General features: G+C 40.5%; 1 protein-coding gene across 2 annotated transcripts in view; it reads left to right on the top strand.

Annotated features, from left to right (window-relative positions):
• XYLB (xylulokinase) overlaps nucleotides 1-16,737 on the top strand; it is an 85,395-nt gene extending 68,658 nt beyond the window's left edge. For both annotated transcript variants that reach the window (XM_075044956.1, XM_075044937.1), the window contains 4 exons: nucleotides 1,685-1,743; nucleotides 5,599-5,686; nucleotides 8,515-8,609; nucleotides 16,452-16,737. In XM_075044956.1, the coding sequence (XP_074901057.1) occupies nucleotides 1,685-1,743; nucleotides 5,599-5,686; nucleotides 8,515-8,609; nucleotides 16,452-16,535 (326 nt within the window). In that variant the 3' untranslated portion in view covers nucleotides 16,536-16,737. The remainder of the gene's footprint in view (nucleotides 1-1,684; nucleotides 1,744-5,598; nucleotides 5,687-8,514; nucleotides 8,610-16,451) is intronic.
• Nucleotides 16,738-17,034: the final 297 nt, after the last annotated feature.

Here is a 17,034-nt window from a genome sequence, read left to right as displayed (position 1 = left end):
TGCTGATGGTGATAGCCTAGCAGTTTATTAAGCCCCTTTCCAGAGGCAGTGGAGAGCAAGCATGCCTTATTCTTTGGTTTTAGCTGCTGTGAAGTGTAGCAAACATGTTTGTTCCTCATTCTGTCTTGCTGGCTGTCTCTGAAATGTGGCGTTTTCATGTTGGATATGGTGGTTCTGCAAGAATTTATATTTGCAACAAAGTTTAGCAAGACAGAATTGTGACTACTAGGCAAATCATTTAGAGTTCAGTTTGGTTTCTAGGAACAGAGGCTTACTAGTTATTTTTCACTGGTTTCTGTGCTATTATGTTGTTGTGATAATCTTGGCAGGGATCTGTCACTCTGTGTTGGTATAATTGAAACTTGTTTTCCCTGAGGAATCACTCTGCTGTTTGTTTTATTTGTTTACTGACATTGACAGAGATCCTAATGGCTTTTAAAACCCAATTTGTGCATCACTGAATATCCTCCAAAGAGGAAAATAAAATTAAATTTATCAGTAAAATAGGGTCCCCCATGCAGTGCTTTGTCTGGGTCTTAGACTCCACCTGAGCACCTAGTTGTGGGTCTAGAAATGGCATGGTGAGCTGTATCTTCTCTTTATTTCTAATTCTGTCTTCAGGGCTTTTGTCATTAAGGTGCTTGAAAGGATAAATGACAGTAAGTTATTTAGGGCATCAGTATAAGTTGGCTAACTTTGCCTTGTGAGAAATAAATTATCTTTAGCTTTTATTAATAAAAGGAGGTTAAGATAACAAAACAATAACCACAGAAGAATTCCCCTCTTGGGAGGGAATACATGATGGTATCACTATTATTGTCATAAATCAGGGTAAGTAAGTGTTTAGATTTTTAAAATATATGATATCAAAGTATTTATGCATTTATTTTGTTTTAAGCCTTTGAAGAATTTCAGTGAGATCATTTGGACTACTCATGTTCATAATGCCTTGCTGAATTGTGGTTATGGATAGAGGTATGGCTTGTTGCATGCCATGCTCCAGAGGAGCATGCACACAAATAAATGATGAGGCACAGGACAGACATCCAGGAATGTGAGAAGGAAGGGTGGGTTTCTTTAAGGACTAAAGAATACAGGATAATTATTCTAACACTTATTTTAAAGCTGTGGATTCGCATTTGATGAAGATTCAGTTTTTTTATTTTATTTCATTAAAGTGACTTAGACCATCTCTAATTACCTTTTGACACACTTCCTTGTCATTCAAGCGTATAGGGATTGCCCAGGTTTTAGTAAACTCTGACTGTGAACATCATGAGGAGATAAGTTTGGAAAAACCCTCCTGATTTTAAAGGTTATCTGTCAGTTTGTATATATACAGCTATGAGCCAAACCAATCTGACCTCAAACCAGAGCTGTAGTGTAACAACACTCTGTCTTTCTTATTGTATATCCCTTTTGCAAATCTCCCTGACTTTGATAGCACTATAATAATAATAGATCTGCAATATTTATGTTGCCTCTTCTAAGAAAGTGTTCTAATGTGCCTTGGAAAGGTGGGTAATTAGTCTTATCTCCTTTTTTACAGAAGGGAAATTAGAGGTACAGAGAGAAAGCCCAGATCATCTGACTCCCACCTCCTTGTTCTCATTGCTTGGTTCAGTAGTGCAAATCTTCACAATATGTGCTTTCAGTCTGATCTATATGTTGTGTTGCATTGCAGTGCCCAGAACAAGGATTTTGGCTACTGGTGGCGCATCCCACAATAAAAAGATCTTACAGGTAAGTAGAAAATTAAATCCTTTGAACTGAACTTGCAGTTACATCTTCATTTTTATTTTGATTTGCTGAATCAAAATCACTGCAGCTGCACAGGAAGGTGTGGATATGGGATTGTGAATCTGCTGCAGGTCTTTGGGGCTTTTCTTCAGGTTTAGTGTGGAAACAGCCCAATGCTAATTTTGTATTGAACTTTAAAGGGTTTTTTTACACTTGACTAGTTTTATGAATGTGTATCTGAAGCACTGGTGATTTCGAGGTCTCATCACTTACATCAAATCAATCAGCAAAGAAATCAAGAAGAGACTTGATACAATACCTGAGATTTTTGTAGTTCTTGTCATTCAGATCAAAGTTGGACCATGGATTTAAACTGGAGGGGGATTATGCTGGTGCTGAACACTCAAAAAACCCTCACCCCAAACAAACAAAACCCCTGCCTTTGTTGTTCCGAGTATCTATTTCTTATTAGCTTTGTGTCATATACTGGGGGGGAGGCTATGCTTCTGTATAGTCTGTCCTCCCTCTTCCCACCTTCCTCTTCTGCTGCTGTTGCTGCGCATCCAGCTTGGTTAAGATCCTTCATCCATCTTCTGGAGAAGAGAGTACTGTGTGCTCTCTGTTTCTGCCCATTGAGATTTGGCAAAGCCTTGCTCACAAACGGCGAGAGGCCTCTCACCTGACTTTTGCTAGCACAGAACTAGACATCTGGATTGGGATTCATCTTGCCCGAATCCAGTCATCTGCGGTGTGATGTCTGTGTACAATCTGTCAATCCTGTAATAGTCAGGGGAGATCCAGTCAGTTACAATGCAAAGGAAACCGGATGGTGTTTTAACTTATCAAACGTGGATGTTTCCCTACGGGTTAGCCAGAGCTTTCTGTACTCCACTGACTGTCTTGACAAGCTCCCCTTTGACTAGAGGCTCCGACACCGAGCCTGGAGGTAGACATTTACACCAAAAGGCACCTGTCTTAATCTTGGGCTAAGTCCTGGCACTGAAGTTAGTCAACGCAGGGTGAATTCTTTTCTGGAGATGCCAGTCCCTTTCCATCAGCTAGAGAGGGTTTAGAGGCCAGCCTCAACTACGCGCCATACTCCTTGACAATTGCAATCATGTGAAAGGAAGCTTGTCTGCTCTGCAAAACGTGAGCTGGAATAAATGGAGGTTGAAGAGCAAAGAGCAAAAAGCTCTGTCTCCTAAGGCATCTAAAATACATGTTTGTATAACCATTGGTTGTACAGCTGATTGGGACACAACAAATTTGGCATGTTTTGCCTGTAGATGTCACTTCTCTTCATATGCTTTGGTTATTTTGCTTAGGAACTTGACGTTGGAAAATTAACTGATAGGTTAATTGCTTAAAACATTGGTCCTTACTGGAGTAATTCTACTAAGAATACGTCAGGAAAGAGATTGGATTAATAAATGAATTTGTTTTTAAAGCTGTATTTCCAGTTGAGGTGCCAGGAGGATTTCCTTGCTGTGAAATGAAGGCAGAGAACTGAATGTTCTTATAACATGTAATTCTGCAACATACACAGCTGAAAAATTGTGGGGATGGGAGAGTGGTGGCTGTGGTGCTTGCTCTTCATGTATAACAACACAGCTGCTTTTAAAACTCGTTAGAAGTGTCTTAAAATAATATGATCAATACGGTGTCATCTACTTAATTCAATCGCTGGTTAATTGGATCCTCCTTTTTAATTTAATCAAAACCTCAGAAACCCTATCAGTTCCATGAAGAATAACAGCTTCCACCCTTATCATGGTCAATTTTGGATAATTTGTTCCAGGGCTACAAAAGACTATCATTTAATTAATCAACATTCAGTAACTCCTATATTTTACACTGCAAAGGAGGCAACTTAGGAAAATCTGTTAAAAAAATATAGTAGGGCAGCTTTCTCCACGGTTCTGGGAAGCTTTTTATAACATACGTGGTGCTTGATTAATGACCACATGAAACACAGTGAAATATTTTTAACAGTAAAACCTCTAACAGTTTCTTTTAAAATTATTCATGAGAGAGACCACAGTTTCGAATGACTTACTAAATATATGAACTTTGAATAATTTTAATTTTATAATCATGTGGCACAAAAGGTAGTTATTATTTGTAGTATTACAGCACTTACTAGCATTCAGTATAAAGTAGAGCTGCATTATATAAGGCTCTGCAGAGATGAAAAAAAAAAAAAAAAAGACCTCTGTTGTCCAAAGGAATGTACAATTCAAGCTTAAGACAAGAAATACCTATTACAGATGAGATGAAGAAGCAGATGGGGAATGTGCTGAAACAATACGGTATTATTGGCTGGCAGGATGGGCAGTGGAACCAACACTCTGTGACCTTATCATTTCCAGAGGGCTTTTTAATAGATACCATGATTAATTTTCCATTTGTCCTCTAGCATGAAGCTCGTGTATTGCTCAATGCTTGCTTGCAAGCGAAGTTAGGCAATACTGACTTGGCAATCTTACCAGAAAAGTGTGTTTTAAGTGTATAACCTCAGGCTTTCATTGGATTCTAGTTAGCAACCAGGCACTTTTGTTTAAAATTATGAAAACTGGTGATTTTCAAAGGTTTTGGTTTGCAGATTCCCCACAAACTTTCGGAGAAAGAGGCAAAATCCTTTGGAAATGTCATACTATTTTTTTCTATAGCATATATGGATTGAATTGCTTAGTCATCTTTTATGAAGCCCTGGGGCCCATCATCAGTAGGGCTGTAAATTACCGGATTGGGGTTGCAGATCACTAGTCCAAATGATTTGGATTCCTGGACACTCTGGCCTTATTTTACACTCAATTGTATGGATGTAAATCGGGTGATACACTGTTCCCTTTGGCAAAAGCAATAAAAGCAGCACAAGTTAAATCTGAGTTGTTGCTTGCTTCTTGCGTTGCTCAGCCTGAGGGGCACCTGCAATTCTAGAGGTGATGGAAACCAAAATGGAAAGGGTTTGTTGACAACGTTTTTGGAAAAGAGTTATTGAACCTCCTGTGTGCCTATCCAAACGTGTCTTCATTTTTCCCCTTCTGTATCTGTTTTCCTGAACCTAGGCTGTGGGGAAGAGCATGTGAGCTCAGTGAATGTGAGATACCTGGTGTCGATTTCGATGTGGAGTGATGTGTGGTCAAATAACTTTAATAACTGTTGGATATCATAACAAATTCTTTGCCTGTAAAATTTTCGGTGTATTGCTCAAGCCAAGTTGCGAAGTGTCTTGGTGTATCTTGATAGCTAAGGATCCCTTGAATACAGGAAAATTCCTGGTAAATGTAGAGACTGTGTAACCAGCTCCTCTGTCATTCTTCCTGGTACCCCTAATAGGATGGGAATGATGGAGGTGAAGAAGACAGGCTTAGCAGGCCTTCATACTGCCAGAGCTTTTATTTTATCAAAGTTGAGAACTAAGGAGCCATGACTGGTTTCTTTCTCCTTCCTTCCCACTTGGCTCAGCCATAAACACGATGGAAGAAAACAGGCACCAGTTGTGGGTTCCTGAGCAGATCTCCTTGCCCTGGTGTAAGCCTTTGGCGTGGGCTGATTGTGTAGGCTTATGAGGGAGACGATGCTTGAACCCAGACTCCTCTGAACTTGTAATAAAGAGATCTGAGGAGAAATGGGACTTTGTTTCCTGGCTGTAGTTACATCTCTAGCTCAGATTTACCAATACCCTGTTGTGTGCCAAGTTCGGAGCTCATTGTTGCCTGCAGTGCTTCTTTCCGTGGGTACCCAAATGCTTGGCTGGGCTGTATGGCAGCTATTTGTTTTCCTAAGCAGTGGTAGGGGATTGCTTATCACTTGTCTTTCATGGACATGCGTAACCGATGCTTTGATACTCCTCAGGTCCTGTCTGATGTGTTCAACGCACCGGTGTACACTATCGATACCGCCAACTCTGCTTGTTTAGGAAGTGCTTACAGAGCAATTCACGGTAAGACTGTAAGGAGATACTTCTGAGTGGTCTGGGCATTTAATTTCAGTTGGTTAATACTTGGAATTAACATTACTGAAAATGAGGGGAGAATAAAGCTCTGTGGATCTGACTGGAAGGTCACTCAGGTCAAAGAGGCTTTTTTGCTCTTAATAAGCTTGCATCAGGCCCAAGAATAACATTTACATTATAATTCAAGTCTGGTGGCTTCTTCTCAACCAAGGGATGGGGCCTGGAAACTGTTGATACTGTCAGGGGAAGGTCTAGGACCTTAATGTGTTGAGTTGCTACCTCCATGTGCTGCTCTTGAAAGAATACACCCAACTGAAGGTGCTGGTATAGCTTGCTGCCCTGGTTTGTGGACCAGGCTCTAAACTGGATTGCTGAAATGGTCAAACCAAACAAAAGATCAATCCTAGCAAAGAAGATCAGAGAGAGCAGGGACAACTGGACCAGTAATACTGTTGGCTAAGTAAATGTTATTAAAACTGTATGTATAATCTTCTAGCTTTTAAATGTCTGGATGAAGGCTATGCAAGGTGTTCTGGGCTCCATGCTTGAGTATGCACTTTCTCTTGTAAAAGCATAAATCTTGGGATGCTCTTAGGTTGACCAGTCATTTTGCTTGTTGTACTACATCACTCACTGTAATCCAACAGTCAAGTCCCAGATTTAAAGTGTTAATTAACTTATATCTATTAATGCATGCAGGTGTATGTTAAGGATGGTTGTCCTGGGTTTGGCTGGGGTAGAGTTAATTTTCTTTCTAGTAGCTAGTATAATGTTGTGTTTTAGATTTAGTATGAGAATAATGTTGCTAACACAATGATGTTTTCAGTTGTTGCTAATTGGTGTTTATAATAAGTCAAGGATTTTTCAGCTTCTCATGTCCAGCCAGCAAGAAGGCTGGAGGGGCACAAGAAGTTGGGAGGGAACACAGCCAGGGCCGCTGACCCAAACTGGCCAAAGGGGTATTCCATACTATGGGACATCATGTCCAGTATATAAACTGGGGGGGTTGGCTGGGAGGGGTGGATTGCTGCCTGGGGACTGGCTGAGCATCGGTCAGTGGGTAGTGAGCAATTGCATTGTGCATCACTTGTCTTTCTTGGGTTATATTTCACTCTCTTTTTGTTATCTTTTTATATTATTATTATTATTAATTATTAAACTGTTCTTGTCTCAACCCATGGGTTTTATTTGTTTTCAATTCTCCTCCCCATCCCACTGGGGTGGAGGGGAGAAGTGAGTGAGCAGCTGCGTGGTGCTTAGTTGCTGGCTGGGGTTAAACCACTAGAGTGGGCCATCAGCCATTCAAGAGTTGAATCCCAGGCAGGAAATTTTATTCACGTATTTTACAACAGTTTCTAATATCTTACAAATCAAGGAATGTGTATCAAATTCCGAAGTCCTTATTTAGGCCAACTTTTGTTAGCCTCAGTGTTTCTGATTAGAAACTTTAGGATTTGGACCTTAAGACATGGTTAGCTTCTGTACAAGTTGATGTAAGATCATGGGACTGCAGCAAGCATGGAAAAGATAACATCAGCCATCAGAAGAAATCAGCCACGTTTTAATTTTAGAAGCCAATTCTGCTGTCACATTATAGCATCTGAAGACTACATGCTCTCCTGCATTTGAAAACAGCACAGAAAACTGTACAGCCAAAAATTGAGTCGATGTGTTTAATGCACACAGCGTGCTTTCCTCTTTATTTCCAGAAAAGACACAAGGGTTCTGTTAGGCAAAGTACGCCTTTGCAGGACAGTGGAAACAGTACTGTAGGATCATCAGTATGTTTGAAGCCACAGTGGATGGCTTTTTCCACCTTGGGGGCCAAGTTTCCAAACTCTGTACTCAAACTTTGCCTACTGCTTCAGAAGCCGGCAGAAGCTCCCCAGCACCTAATGCTGCAGGCAAATTCCTTGTCTGTGAATGCACGTGAAATGTGGAGCCGTCATTAAAGTTTGTGCAGATATTTTGTGTGTATGGAAGATGTGTATTCCCTCTGCGAGTTTGGCATATGAAATCTTGAGGCTTGGTTGACAGAGCGTTTGAGTGAAGATTTCAGATGCCGTGCTGATGGAGGGACTCCTTAGCTCAGGTACTCTGCCAGCCAAGCCCCAGGGGCTTGCTGTGTGTGTTTCTGAACGGCATTTTTGATTGATGCTTTCAGCTGACTTACTCTTGGCCAGGCCAAGGAATTGAGTAAAAGTGAAGACTTGCTAATATAAGTGAAATATTGATGGCAAGGGCTCCTTAATAATATTACAAAGTACAATATTACGTCTGCAAGTACGGTTTTCTACAGTTAGCCCGGGGTTCTTAGCAGGTGTACAAGGAGCTCCTGAAATGCTGCGATTCACTTGCAAAGCAAAATGCTGTAGTAGCAGAACTCCCCTGTTATTCTGGTTCCTTTTATATAAATATATTTAATAATTTGTAGCATATTTTCTTGACAGTGTTTTCACTTCTCTTCCTTTTTTTGTTTAGTCACATTTTGTCCTTGAATCCCTTGCTTTCACATATTTTCACTGCTGTTTACTGTATTGTTGTAACCATAAATAATTATTGATATCGTTGAGTAGCATTTCTGCTGCTTACCTATTCTCCAGGGTATGAATCGAGTGATTGGCAAAACCTCAATCACAGAGTCCCCACTTCCCGGGCTAGTGCGTAGGAATGTAAGATCTTCTGCCATTTATCCTTCAATCCTGAATGCTGACCTGACCAGGGAAGATCAATATAATGTATTAATTTGCTAGGGAGTCAAGGCACATCCCTCATTGTGCTTTTTGCATTGATCAGAATTGTGATTCTCATTGCAGGGCTTGTAGCCGAGATGAATGTGTCCTTGGCTGATGTTGTGAAATTAGCACCGGAGCCTAGATTGGCTGTTACACCAACCACTGGGGCTGAGGAGGTGAGCAAGCTTGGGAATACCATTTTTCTTTTCATTTCCTGTCTACCTCAAAATGTAGTGGTTTACTAATTTTTCTAGTAAAATAGATTAATCTAAGAAACATTTGGTTACACAATTCTTACTCCTTGTTGTAAAGATAGATGTGATTTGGGGAGATCTTTAGTGTTGTAATGATGCAATAATCTGGTCTCTCCATCCAGGACTGCAAGAGTGATTTTTCCTAACTGGATGTGATCAGAGAGCAAAATCTGTTCCTTAAGGGACAGAAAAAGTTATAAAATAGGTTGAATTTGGATACAGGTCAGTCAGGTTGCAACTGATAATATTGACAAAATGGTCTTGACTTGTTTGCAGCAAGCAGCATGGGAAAAGGCGTGGTGATGGTGCTTTCTGGCCTCTTGGAAAACATCCCCCAAAATCCTTCCTGTCTGATCTTAAACAGTGGTCAGCAATCGCGTATCTTCACTTGTAGCTCCTAGCTGGAAAGCGTGCCAGCTGGGAGGATTCAGTAGGCACAGGGCTTCGGTACCATGCCCATCCTGGGAAATTCAGCGCATCTGAAGGTGAAGCTTGTGCTTTATGGGGCCGCACAGATAAAGCAAAAGAAATAGTCATTGTTGCTAACTATGTGGTTCCAGCCCCTGTAAAACCAAGGAACGAATCGTTGTCTTAGGCCATCCAGTGCAACCCTGCACCTCTTCCTATCAGGTGCCAAAGGCCTTACTTTACAACAGCTTTTGAAATATAATGTCTAGTAATAAACAAACAATACAATATGGCAAGATTCCTAGAGAACACAAGTTTAAATAACCAAAGGTGAAGCTAACTCTGTCTTCAGCTGTGCAGAAGCTACTTTTACATCAACACAGCCTTCCACTCTCCATTTATGAGATTTGGATGTGCCCTAACTACAGGCAACAAGGTTTTAAAGCTTTTATTTAAACCGGGAAATTAATGATCTGCCAAAACTACTAACTCCCAGCTACATGTGTAGTGGAGCACTAGATATCATCATGAGTAATAATAGAAATGATCATGCTGCATTGTGCCTGCCAGCGTATTATTTAATTATTAACTGAGATGGAGGAGCTCAGTAATCGAACAGAAGTCCCCTTCAGAAATATTAAGACATTGAATAATTTAAACTTGATTGATCTGATCTCATTTACTCAACCTTCCCCCCTCATTTTAAAAGATAAAATAATTAACAGCAATGGCCTGTGTCGTGTGTGTTGCAGCTGAAGCCTTCTGCGGGGAATACGCTTCAGGAGCAGATCCCCCGTGTCTGATTCAACCTCACGTTGCTGCCCTGCTCCCCCCAAAAATGCTGTCTGCTGAAAAGCTGCCAGGCTGGCTTGCGTGGAGGTGCAGCGTGCTCAGAGACCTGCTTTTGACCCCCTGGTGCTGCTTCAGCTAGAAAACTCAAGGGCAGGGAATACAGCTGTCACTCACGGGGGCCTTGCAAGAGCAGCAAGCACCTTGTACCCCTGCAGGGGCCAAGCTAACCTAACTGGAAAGATCGGTGGGGAATTCATTTACCTCTTTCTATTTTACTGTCTGCATAAAATGGCCTGGAAGCTAAAAGAGTTAATTATCTCCCTCTCAATACTTTTCTTCTCCTTTTCCACTTGGTTAGACCTGGCTCTCATAGCACATCTTTTTATTGGTTTTAAATGATGTACAGCGGTGAATTATTGCCCCAGTAGATAGGAGTGAATGATAGAGAAGGCAGTGGCCAAACCGCATGTGAAGGAATAACTGTTCCTGCACTTTAGCTTAGCTTGCCAGCTTCATTCCATTAAAAGCAGCTTCTTGCAATCACATATTCCACACCGTTTTTTTTTCTTCCTGTCTTATAATTTTGCAGTTGATGGTGGATTCCCTGGCTAGTTTCATGGCTGTGAAACCGCAGAAAGCCAGAAGGCCTGTCAGTAATACAGTGTGTTAGCATGAACAGTGCAGTAAAAATTCATAATGTGATGAGTCAGTTTGATTCTGTTTTTTACAGAGCTGCATCTCCCTGTCCATCCAATTTCATTCTGTTGAGGTTAGAGCCTTTCACTTAAATGACAGATCTTTTTATAAACTTCAAAGTCATCCCGAGGTTAAGTTCTGTCTTACTGAGGAGCTCTTCTGAAAGAGTCTGGCTAACCAATGTGAAATTCCCAGGACCACTTACCTACATTTTTTGGACGGCTACAGCTAAATCTTGGCAGGGTGGAGAAAAAACAGGTCATAACACAGCAATCTGCTCTGGTTTCATCCTTTCTTCCTGGTGTAGGTCAGAGACAACATGTGTTAGATCATTGGAGAGAGGAAAACCTCCTATTGACAGAGGTCAAACGCGACAGTTTGATGTAGCTTCCTCTTCATTGCCAAGGCTTATGCACGCAGTAGGGGTTTCCAGGAACCAAAAATGCAAAAAGTGTTTCTTTGATTGCTGAGGGATTGTTTGTGGTAATGAATGTGATCTCCAAAAGGAGGGGCGGAGCACACAAAACAGCTCTTCTGGTTCAGTTAAACTGATAGGCAGGTAAAACAGAATAAAGTCACAAAAAGGGGAACACAGACCTTGCGGTGGGTGATGAGTTGGTAGTCAGTGGAAATTGAAGTCCCGTAAGTTCCAACTTGTCTGGCAAAAATGTGCCTTTATCCTGTAGCAGACTGTCCTGCCCTGAAGAGACCATTTCAAAGAGGATAAATCCCTCTCTGTCGCTATGACCTTAAGTCTCTTAGCTGAACCTCATTTCACAGTATATTTGTAGGGTGTGGGGGCTCACTTGAGCTTGTTTCTTATTCTGTCGATACCCAAACATGACACCAAATGGGTCGTAAAGTATTCTGGTGGTAACCACTGTGGTGATAGTCTTTGGTCACTTACTCAACCAGGCTAGCTGAAGTCAGTCACCTGTGGGTTAACCTGATGAATCCATCTTCCTGTTTTCAGAATAGCAAAAATTAAAGACTCATCTCACCTCTTTGGAGCCTCCTCTCCCTCCCTGAAGAGAAAGATTAATCAGAACCACTATGCATGACAGAAATAACCAGGAGATTCTAGAGCAATAAATATATGTTAACAGAAAGAATCTATTATTCCAGCATCAGAATTCAGATCTATTTTAGTAATCTGTTAAAACACAGATGGCTGGCTAGTTGTTTAATTAAGCAAAAAAGCATGAGAGAGAACATGATTATCTGGAGTTGATCACTTGTGTTTATACAAGCCGTATGCCTATGACGTAGTGTCAGATTTATTGTAATGTTGTCCTGTAGGGTTTTGTAGTGAGAAGGCGTAGTGTAGTTCACTACCTCTGGATGTGTAATTTTTGATTGCATTATTGACTCTACTGAGATGTATTAATCCTGCAAAAATTCAAGAAGGGAAAATGTAGACCTAACAGGTTTTCTTGACTTTGGTGAATTGCCTTGTAAGTAGGTGGATTTATAGAAGTGACCCTATTACCAAGGAAGTTTATAATGACCTATTTATTGATTTAAAATAATGATATTTTTCTTGAGTTAGATTTTGAAAGGGGGAGGTTGTTTTCTAGAATTGGTTTAGGTTGGTAATTTAGTGCAAAGTAGGTAATAATAATACAACCACAAAAATATAATAGGTATTGATGGGAGTTTGATTAAGGTGATTTGTGTAGCCAATAATTTTTTTTAACCTATTAAACTGATTAAGATAAGCTTGCAGAATGAATATCTGAAGTAAATAAAGTAACTGTTTGAGGTGTGCTTCCTTAGAGGAGTCTTCAGAGTATTTCAGGATGCTGTCATATTCTTTCTACTTTATGAGTATTCTTTTTGTGCTAAGAAAGGCGAACAACTGCTACGAATGAAAAATAAAACATCTGTAACTCTTGATTTCTTAAGCAAATCTCTTTGAATAATTTGAGTTTGGTTTAAAAAAAAAAGAACCTATCAAAAGTAGCAAGTGTTTGTGAGAGACTGATTAATTTTAACCTATTCAGGGTAGATTAAATGTACTCAGGTAAATTAAAATTAGATAATCATCAGCATCATCTTTGTAATTGGTAAATTGTGAATTGCTCCAATCACTGGCTAACATAGCATTGCAGGAGAGAGAAGGATCCACGTAGATTGTCACTTGTAGTAATAAATTGTAGCTGGTTTTGCTTTTAGGGGGCAGCAGGGACAATGTAAACACTAAAAGCCCTGTTGACTTGGTACTATGGTGAGATACAGTATGAGGATGACATATTTGATTTGGACTAGAGAGCAAGGTAACATTTATTTGAATGCATTTTTCAGGGAGGGCAGGTTAAGTTATTCTCTATTATAATGTAATATTTATCATTAGCATTTTCTTAGTTATTTGTGGGATGGTCGGAGCGTGGCCAAATTGTCCCAGGGAGAAGTTTAGGGTTTGTAAATGAAGCCATCAGAGTACTGCTGATGTTGTGGAGTAGGCTATAGAGATAAGCAGGAGAAAAGGCCATAATATAGCAAGGACAATTAAATTATGGACAATAATAAGGTTCATGTTGTGATACATGTAATTACTTTTGTTAAATATCATGGTTTGATATATTAGGTTTGAGGCTATGACAGAGAGGGAATTTATGTTCTTGAGTTTTTATGCATCATTGAGAGTTCTTTATTCCCTTTGGACCTCAATTATAAAAATAAATCTATATAATTGCCTCAGGAAAAAGGCTCCTGGAATCGCTTAGGAGGAGTTGCCTGAGGTTCTGCGGAGGCAGTTCAGTCGCAGCAGACGTGGAGAAGCATCTTTCACAGACACAACTGTGTGTGTGCTCAGGCCATGGTCTCGGTTGGTGCAGTTTGGCTTTTCTTCTCTGTACTTCATGGGAGCTGCGCTGTTTTGGCCCCAAACTTCAGCTGGTGTCAAGCTGGCATGTAAAATACCGTTTATGAAAAGTTTGTAGTACTGCTGCGCTTATCAGCCGTGATGTACTGGTGGTATTACAGCCAAATTCCCTGAGGAAGAGGAATTTAAGACTTTGGCTTCACCCTCTGAACTGCGCTGCTTATTACCCCAAATGAACAGGAATAGAGTACAAGGAATATTGTTAATTTTTTGTTTGCATTTTTTTTCAGATGGTCCATAATGCAACATTCATTTACACTAATGGCTGAGAAGCTTATTGAAAATGCCTGAATTTTCTCAATTAGCAAGCTAAGTGCTTAACGCCAATAAACAGGAAAAGAAACTATATCAGTAAATGCGGTTATTCATTTATTTTGACACATTTTAATTTAGAGTGATGTATTAACAATAATACTTCCCAGCCTTCTAGTAAATGCACTGTTGTGTATTTTGTAAAAATACTGCTGGGTAAGGAATATGGAGCCTGCTTTCTCAGTGCCTGAGCTCACTTACCAATGCAGCGCTGTTGTGCTGAATCTTTGCTGAGGAGCACTTAGGGTTTATCAAGTTTACAGAATAGCAAAGTAAGAAATAGTGAGGCTTGATTATAGATGCTTCAGTGAATAAAGGAGCTGTTTTTGTTTGACATACTGATACTCCCAGTATAGCCATAGTTGCCTGCTCAATATTTTGTTTACTCTGATGTGCATATTTAGCAGAAATGGGAGCAATAATATTCTTTGGGAAAATGAAAAGAATATGTATATGTACCTCACTGAGCCCCCAAGGCCCTGATGTAGTTAGTTAAAAATACCATGCTGAGTCATGTGGCATTTCATAATAGTGGTACATTTTATTTTCTAACCCCATAAATCTGCATAAATCTCCATGGATCCGAGTATTGCTGTCCTGTGGAGAAGAGGGGTTGGGGTACATACATGTTGAGTGAGTTGCCTGGGGTCACTGAAGAAGTCTGTTGCAAGAGGTAGGAGTGAGTAGGTTTCTCTGTTTTAATCAGTGAAAGACACTGTAAGCCTCAGTCACTGTGAGATGGGTTTAAAACTGTCCTGATGATGCCTTGGCTAGCGAACAGTGTCTCTTTCCATCTGCTGTAGATGCTCCTTCTCTTCTTCCCCTTCATATACTTAATCTGTTGTAGAAATGTACTTTAACTTCTGTAAAATCTGGTTGGTAAAAGGGAGGGGTTGATCAAAACAGGCTCCTTCTACAGAATTTGTCCATTGAGTCACTCTCACCTGCCATCGTGGAAGGTGGGAGTGGGAATGAAGAGATAAATCCAGGTTTCACTGGTCAGGCTGAAACTGTCATTCAGGAAAACACAGAAACTGGGTATTTCGCCATCAATTGAAACAAAACCAAAAGACACCAATTCTTTATTTCCTAGATGAGAAAACTATGTGATTTTTTTTTCTTTTGTCTGAGAAAGTGTGACTGTTATGGACACCGAGGCTACTGCACAGCTGTACATAAAACTGCGCACGAACAACCCTGTCTCTTCCTGTGGCCTCATAGTTTACACTTGAAACATTTTCCTCCTGAATTTTTCATGCATATACATATACAGCTGTTGGCTGTGGATCTTACCTGGAAAAGGATAAAATGCATTTAAATGCTGGATCTCACTTATTGATGAGAGCAGTAATTCAGTTTGCTGGGTATGATTCATTATGACTCTGTAACCTCTCTGAACCTGGAGCCAGGAGCGAGACTGCCCTGATTATGAATAACATCAATGCAGAGGGCTTGTAGACTAGACTGGCGGCCCGTAGGATTCATTGCGGCAGGGATATGACCTTATGGCATCCTCTTAAGGACTGCTCGAGCCTATACCAGACCCCACACTGGCTCTTGGCAGTCCCTTCTTTGTGCTTGAGCCAGCAAATGAGTGAAACTGTCCTGGTACGGCTTGTCAAACTACTGATTTTATTAGTTGGGCAGTTAAAACCAGAAAGAGGAGATAAGGAAGAAGGTGTATCTCCCAGATCTAGATGAAGTACAGTTTTGGGTTGGAGCCAGCAGTAGGGCTAGGCTCTGTTCAGGGTTTCTGCTATGTAACCTGGTCACATACAGGCAGCTCATCTTCTGCGATATGTCCTGTGATGAATTTGAAGCAAAGGGGGAAAAAAAAAGGTAATGAATGAAACAAATCCCAGCATGGATCTTGACCATATCCAAAAACATAGGGTGTGTTTAAATCTGGGGTTTTGAATACATTTGAGTCTTGATTCTTCTTTTTACAGTTGTAACAATTCTGGATCTCAAAATTCCTGGAGAATTCTAGCTAGGGAAATACAAAAAGCCTGGGATCAAGGAGTGAGGAACCTGGTCATGGAGCAGACTGTAGATAGGAAAAGTCGTGGCTGTGAAAGACGTGAAGGAGAGAAGCTGCTCAAATACATACAGGAATATGAGAGGGGTGGGAGAGGGAGTGTAAAGTGTATTTTAGGAGGCCCTAGTCAGCATATTGGCCAAGAAGGACCTTTCTGATGGTGGTGTTTGACTGTGCTAGAGGGTGGCGGTGTGCTTATTAGCAAGGCAGAGGAGGAGGGGACCGAGGCAGTGATCCATCCTGAGGTAGCGGAGGGAGGCAAGGACAGGAGTTCTGCCTGGGTGATTAGGACAGCTATTACCGAGGGGGCATGTCAGACTGGGAGAGGTGACTTTAGCCGAGCTGCTTCCTCTGGAAGTGATGACTTCTGCTTATAGCAAGAACACAGCCACAGTAAGAACAACCTGTTCATGTCATAAAATTAAGCTGTAAAGGAAACGGTAAAAAGGACTGCAACATTGAAGAAGAAAGGCTCTGCAGCATTTTCTTGAGGAAGTTGGCAAAAAAACCCCCCAAACCTTCAGGTACTTATGAAGATGCTGCATTTATCAGGTCTGAAGATGTTTTGTAACTGCAGTGTGTATAAAAATCTAATTTTTCAACCTAGACATACTTATTTCTTTTTCCTTTTTAGCTCTATCGTCCACTTCTGAAAAGATATGCTGCGCTTGAACAGAAGGTTATCTACAACCCAACCTCTTCTTGTCTTGCGAAATAGAAGCAAACAAAATTTATAAGTCGGCTGAAGAGTGGACTCCCAAGGAGAAGATCAGAAAAGATTTGCTCAGAATTTACTGGAGTTGTTTAAATCATTTTGTTCCTCTTTGTAGACAAATAATTTTTAAATGTCTGTGTTTGAGCGTGTTGGTGGAAAAAATTACACTGTGATTGAAAACCTGATTAAAAAAGCATCATATTGCTCTGTGTGTTTGTGACTTCAATTTTTCTTAGGTACTTTTCAGATTGTGCTTGCTGTTCTGGAATAGCTGGATGACAAAGTCAAGTCCCTTGTATATATGAATCACTGTACCCATCTCTGTCAGCTTTGATTCCGTGTGTTTAGCATGCTGGCCTCTGCATACCTATCTAGCACAGTATCTTAATTCCACAACTTCTCCTGCTTAAATCTTTTGAGACTTATCTTTCTGTACATCTGTAACTTGTCGATGTTTATATCTTTGCCTACATGAAACCCAACAGAAAGCATAAGCACACTG

This window comes from Buteo buteo, chromosome 2 (genome assembly GCF_964188355.1).
Source record: "Buteo buteo chromosome 2, bButBut1.hap1.1, whole genome shotgun sequence".
Lineage (NCBI taxonomy): Eukaryota > Metazoa > Chordata > Aves > Accipitriformes > Accipitridae > Buteo > Buteo buteo.
This window is presented reverse-complemented; position numbering and strand designations above follow the sequence as displayed.